At 33.3% G+C, this 6,457-nt stretch overlaps 1 protein-coding gene across 2 annotated transcripts; it reads left to right on the top strand.

The window, feature by feature from the left end:
- The first annotated feature begins 286 nt into the window (after positions 1 to 286).
- LOC110698309 (probable LRR receptor-like serine/threonine-protein kinase At4g30520) lies at positions 287 to 5,139 on the top strand. Of its 2 annotated transcripts, none has more exons than XM_021875719.1 (11): positions 287 to 593; positions 686 to 818; positions 939 to 1,010; positions 1,160 to 1,303; positions 1,398 to 1,469; positions 1,663 to 1,722; positions 1,850 to 1,953; positions 2,045 to 2,179; positions 2,277 to 2,621; positions 2,951 to 3,330; positions 4,331 to 5,139. In XM_021875719.1, the coding sequence occupies exons 1-11, from the start codon at positions 509 to 511 to the stop codon at positions 4,718 to 4,720; spliced, it is 1,920 nt and encodes a 639-aa protein (XP_021731411.1). In that variant the 5' UTR covers positions 287 to 508; the 3' UTR covers positions 4,721 to 5,139. The 2 variants fall into 2 exon arrangements, with proteins under 2 accessions (XP_021731411.1, XP_021731410.1); XM_021875718.1 differs by having other exon boundaries at positions 289 to 593; positions 2,274 to 2,621.
- Positions 5,140 to 6,457: the final 1,318 nt, after the last annotated feature.

Genomic DNA, 6,457 nt, shown 5'->3' with positions numbered 1-6,457 from the left:
GACCAGACTTGATCATGAATTAATTGACATGCTTGCGACCTCTATGCTTTTTCCAACAGTAATACTGTGTTATTGACTGTTTAATTACTTAGTGGTGCGTAATTAGGTAAATCACAAGTAAACTTAAATCGCTTCCTAATTTTTATTTAATCTCAATTATTATTTTTTTTTTTTTTAAAGACAACAGTATCTTTTATTTTTTTTTTATTGTGGGATACCACTAAAAAAAAGAAGGTAGACTGAAAAAAGAGAAAAACGACTCACGAAAAAGAGAAACACTCCCCCCACAAACCAAGAAAGAGAAAGCAAAATAAAGAGAGATTGTATTTAAAAAAAAAAAAAAAAAAACAGAGTATTTCTTTATTTAGTTTTTTATAATTTATTTAAATTATTTTCTGTTAGCTTTTTCTTTTTGCTTTGATTTAACTTTCTCTCACGCTATGTAAGAAATGCAACAACATAATCATTTTCATTTCCTGCTACTAAGAGCTTCAAGCTTTACACAATAATGGCTTTCTTCTTCTCCTTCTTCTTCCTTTTTTTGTCTTCTTTCTTACAATTTTCTCTCTCTTATGAGCCTCGTAATCTTGAAGGTAAATCTTTTTTCACAATTTTAAATTCTGGGTTTTTCTGGGTTTTTGCTTAATTTCTAAACCCATTATTTTTTTCTGGATTTTTTTGACAGTGGAAGCATTAATTGGTATCAAAAATCAATTAAATGACCCTCATGGAGTTTTGAATAATTGGGATGAATTTTCTGCTGATCCTTGTAGTTGGGCTATGATCACTTGTTCTTCTGATAATTCTGTCATTGGCCTGTAATTTTATTTCTTCAACCCCATTTTTTAATTCTTAATTTTAATCTTATTTTATGCTCAAAATGTCACTAAATTAATAAATTCCTCTGTTTTTTTTTTTTTTTTGTGTGTATAAAACAGGGGAGCTCCAAGCCAATCTCTCTCAGGAACATTATCTGGGGCAATTGGAAACCTCACTAACCTCAGACAAGTGTAAGTAATCATTAATATAAATTCGGGTCTCTCTCGAGCCTACGTGCACAGTATTTTAAAAAAAAAAAAAAATCATATTTTACAATTAATAGTGAGTGTATTTTATAATTTTGAAATTTTTAATAATTTTGGTGATTTGGGGTTTGTAGATTACTTCAAAATAACAACATTTCCGGCAAAATTCCACCGGAAATTGGCTCATTATCAAAACTTCAAACCTTGGATCTTTCTAACAATGGATTCTCTGGACATGTCCCTAGTACTTTGGGTCAATCCAAAAGCCTCCAATATTTGTAAGTTTTCATTTGGATTGAAGAAATTAAAAAAATGAGCAAATTTGTTTTGTTCTTTAGTTAGTGTTTGTTTCTAATGTTGTCTGTAATTCAGGAGGCTGAACAATAATACGTTGAGTGGTGCCTTTCCGGCATTTCTTGCCAATTTGTCTCAGCTTACTTTCTTGTGAGTAATTTACATTTCTTAGGGTATTTTGAATAAATATTTGTATATTATATAGTTTTTTTTTTTTAATATCTTCTTGTTTGTTTTCATTTTGTCCTATTTAAGGTTGAACCTTCATTTTCATAGATTAATGGATTTAGCAAATGGCTGATATTTTTGTATTATTTATGATTGTTGGTTTGAATTTGTGTAGGGATTTGTCCTTTAATAATCTAAGTGGACCTGTACCAAAATTTCCTACTAGAACATTCAAGTATGTTTATTATGATTGTTTCTATATGATCTTTTCTTTGTTACTTTTATTTAATCATGCTTAATTTGTTTGGTTGTTTATGATTGTTAATGATTGTACTTATTCTTTGATTATTGATGATTGATAGTATTGTGGGAAACCCTTTGATTTGTGGAAGTAAAGCTACTACTGATGGTTGTTCGAGTTTGGTTGTCCCGGTACCTCTATCATTATCCGTTGGTTCGTCTCCTGGTAATGTCCATTGCATGATTAAGTGTCTTTTCAAAGTTGTGATGTTTTGGTGAATTGGGTTCTTATTTTATGCATCTAAATAAAATTGTAGGAAAGAGAAAGTCTAAGAAAGTGGCAATAGCACTTGGAGTGACATTTAGCATTGTCTTGTTCTTTATCTTATTGGTTGGGGTCATTTACTGGAGAAGGCAAAAGAGACGCCGTCGATTTATGATGAAGATCAATGGTAAAGATCGAATTTGCATGACTCATTCTATTTCCATATTGAACCACTAGTATGTTTTGTTTGCATTCTTAGAAGGGTGTTTTAATTTTTGTAGCAGATACACAAGAAATTGTTTCAATAAAATTGGGTAATTTGAGGACATTCTCCTTCAAAGAACTTCACAATGCAACAGACAGTTTTAGTTCAAAGAATATTCTTGGCAGTGGAGGGTTTGGAAATGTTTACAAGGGCAAATTGCCCGATGGCTCTATGGTGGCCGTGAAGCGCTTAAAGGATATCAGTGGAACATCCGGAGAATCACAGTTTCAGACTGAATTGGAGCTGATCAGCCTTGCTGTTCACCGAAATTTGCTTCGTTTGATCGGCTTTTGTGCTACTTCTCATGAGCGCCTTCTAGTGTATCCTTACATGTCCAACGGAAGTGTGGCTTCAAGGCTAAAAGGTTGTTTACACACTGAAATGTCTTGCATGTTTCTTTTAAGTATCTAGACTGTTGAGCTAGAAGTACAAAATACTTGCATTTTGTTGAGTAGTTTTACATTTTAATACAGTAGTTTAGGATTATACTATGTTTTTCACTTTTCAAGGTAATCTATATATTCCATTCAGATCAACAGCATGATTATATTGTAACCCTAAGAAAGTATTGAAATCATTGATAAGAGTATAATCATCCTTAAAATAGTGATTATACAATATACCTATGTGGGTCCATTTTCTGCTCGTCAAACAATATGCTGATTGAAGGTATTTCTTTCGTTCTTATTGCAGGAAAACCACCATTAGACTGGAACACGAGGAAAAGGATAGCCATAGGAGCAGCTAGAGGGCTTCTCTATTTGCATGAGCAGTGTGACCCCAAGATCATCCACCGAGATGTTAAGGCTGCAAATGTCTTATTGGACGATTGCTATGAGGCTATTGTCGGCGATTTTGGCCTTGCAAAGCTTCTTGACCATGGTGATTCTCATGTTACTACCGCTGTTCGTGGAACTGTTGGGCACATAGCTCCTGAGTATCTCTCCACTGGCCAGTCATCTGAAAAGACTGATGTTTTTGGCTTTGGCATACTTTTGCTAGAGCTAATTACTGGGATGAGAGCACTCGAATTTGGCAAGACTGTTAATCAGAAAGGTGCAATGCTCGATTGGGTAAGTTCTCTTTGCTCATCTATGATTCAATTTCCTGCATAATTTTACACTTGCATGCTTCCCCTTATTTGAAATTATTAGAACTCGACTTAAAACTTTCATAAACATTATCTTCAAATAAATTGTGTAACCCATATATATGACCGTGTATATCCCAAAACTTTTTTTTGAGGTAAAAAGAACATAGCCGTAGTTACCAGTCTTAATAACATTGTATATAGGTCATATACTCATATGTAGATTTTGTTGTGTACATTCCATGTAGAAGTGTGTTTGTTTAATTAATTATCACAGTAACTTTTTAGTGGGAGATCAACTTGATTGATAATTATACAGTCATTTTGATCGTGTATTAGTAGTAAAACCATATGATTACACCACTATAATTATTTGACCACTTTAGTAATCAACCATCATGTTGATTGCGAAATCTTTCCAATATTGGAGAGTGTTATAATATGCTTAAACAAAAGCAAATGCCTAAGCCGTTGAGGGAGATGGGTCCCTTCTTAATCCACATATCTTTTATAGGATAAACATAATGTGGATCCCCCTTGTTCTTACTTTAAACATAAATCTATTCATTCAAGAAGCAGAATAGGGTATTATCAAATGATTGTGTTTCTTAAGATTAGAGATTATTTATACTAAGCATCAGCAATTATTAATTGTAGAAGATTATATGGTATCTTCCTAGCACGAAGTGCTGGATTTTCTTTGCTGTAAAGTTGCTCGAAACACGTGTATCACATCTTTTGTTATAGTAAAAAAAAAACTTTATACTCCCTCCGTCCTGCTTGAATGTTAACGTATGCAACCTTGTCTGTTTATCATACGAGTACTACTTTTACCCGTAATAAGTTTTTTCTCTACTTTTTCTCAATAATTGGACCTCAAGCCCACAATTTTGTTTTGGTTCTCTTTAGTCTATTTCTTTTGCTTCACTTTCTTTTCCAATTGTTGCTAAACCACTTTATACATGCCATGTTTTTGCATTTAGGTTAAGAAAATTCTGCAGGAGAAAAAAGTGGAAATGCTAGTTGATAGGGAACTAGGGACCAACTATGACAGGATAGAAGTAGGAGAGATTCTTCAAGTTGCCTTGCTTTGCACCCAATACTTGCCGGCCCACCGGCCCAAAATGTCCGAGGTGGTACGAATGCTCGAGGGAGATGGACTCGCGGAGAAATGGGCTGCTGCCCACGGTCAAGACAATCTCAACATGGGCTTCTCCCACCCGAACAACAAAACTTTGTCGCGTGCTGGGAGCATGCCAACCGATCCTCATCACCCTCCACCTACAACCATGTTTGGAGCAAGTTTTGATGATGATGATGATGATGAGCATTCATTGGATTCTTTTGCCATGGAACTCTCTGGCCCAAGATAGCTTAAAACTAATAAATTAATAAAATATAAAATGAAACAAAATCATAGCTACAAAGAAAAAAGATGTGTAGTAATTTTTGTCCTACATTATTAATTAATTTGGAAAAGAGGTGTAAAAAGTTCACTCATATAGAGTTTAGGCATGTTTTTTTTAAATATAATTTCTGCATTAAGTTTCTTGTTTGGGATAACTTGTGAATGTAAATATAATTTGGGAAAATATATGTATAAGATGCTATTTTGGTTGTAGTAAGAATGAGTAGAGAGAGGGTTGATGTAACATAATGGTCAAAAAGCTGTTAAGAGTAGTACTAAGTTTTAGCCGTCTACTGGTTGTAGGTTGGTAGGTTGGTGTGATGTAATCTGGTGGCAGTACAATTTGTGCAAATACTGTCGTTTTCTTTGATTCTTATGCTCAAATCTCTCTTGCTCCAGATGATACCTTACTTGTTCAATATTAATTGTACGCTAAAAAGTGATTTTGGTACACCACCAATTGATTTTAGGACATTCCTACGTGAGAAGAGTATAGAAAACTGTACTCTATGAGGATATGCAGTCAAAAATCATTTCCCTAGTAATCTATATCAAGTTCTTTACTTTGTATTAGGTTGGGTGGAGTTCGTGTGAGAGAATATTGGTGGGATCAAATATGGTGAATGTGATACGGATTAGTAGTGTGGTGAACGGTGAACCTTCTTTGATTTTCGATATTAATGAGTTTAGCACTTTGACTTTCACAATATTAAGATTTTTTAGCACTTTGACTTTCATAATATTAAGATTTTTTAGCACTTTGATTTTGATAATTTTGAGTTTTTGACATATTCTACTACAACACTATATGGTGATTTTCATAGTTATTGTATTGTGTAATCTTAATGTATATATATTATATTCAACATACTACGTATAAATTTTCATGATTTTTTAACCGTTAAAGTAATGAGTCAAAAAACTTGTTTATTCAAATTGATTCATTTATTGAGTAGCTAAGAGGAAATGATGGTTTATAATATAAGGCAAACTTAAGAGGGATTAAAAAAAGGAAAAAAAAACAGGGTAAAGGTAACAACAAAAATCAGTAAATGTAACTAATAAATAAAACTACTACCTCCGTTAACGATTATTTGCAACATATACTATAAATGGATGCTAATTATTATGTGCAACAAATGTTTTTTTTTCTTTTTTCTTTTTAGGTAATCATTTCTCTCTATCTCTCTACTCATCACATGCATCCAACTTTTTCTCTCTCCATTTTACTCTCACAAACATATTTTGCCTAGGAGTCCGCAAACACCCCCTTTGTTGCAAATAATAGTTAACGAAGGAAGTATTATTATTTGAGACATTATTAACACCAGTTAAAGACCGGAAAACTAAAGTTTGAAAATTAAAACATGAAGATTGAACCAATTGCTCTATTATGAGACCTAATTGGACCAATAAAGTTGGACCAAAAGTCAATATTAGCATGGTCATTCATCACTCACCAGTTAAAGACCGGAACTAAAATTCGAAAATTTAGACTTGAAGATTGAACCAATTGCCGTATTACCATACTTAGGTTGAACTTCAAATACAAAAAACCCAAATCTTACAGCGTCAAGTTATCGGTTTTATAACCGAAAACGTATTGATACCTATTTGCATCTCACTCCAACAATGTATGGAGCGATTTCTAAGGGACGAACACTACACTACTATTGCTCCTCTAGGAAGGATTTTATTAGCA

Source organism: Chenopodium quinoa, unplaced genomic scaffold, assembly GCF_001683475.1.
Source record: "Chenopodium quinoa cultivar QQ74 unplaced genomic scaffold, ASM168347v1, whole genome shotgun sequence".
Classification (NCBI taxonomy): domain Eukaryota; kingdom Viridiplantae; phylum Streptophyta; class Magnoliopsida; order Caryophyllales; family Amaranthaceae; genus Chenopodium; species Chenopodium quinoa.
This window is presented reverse-complemented; position numbering and strand designations above follow the sequence as displayed.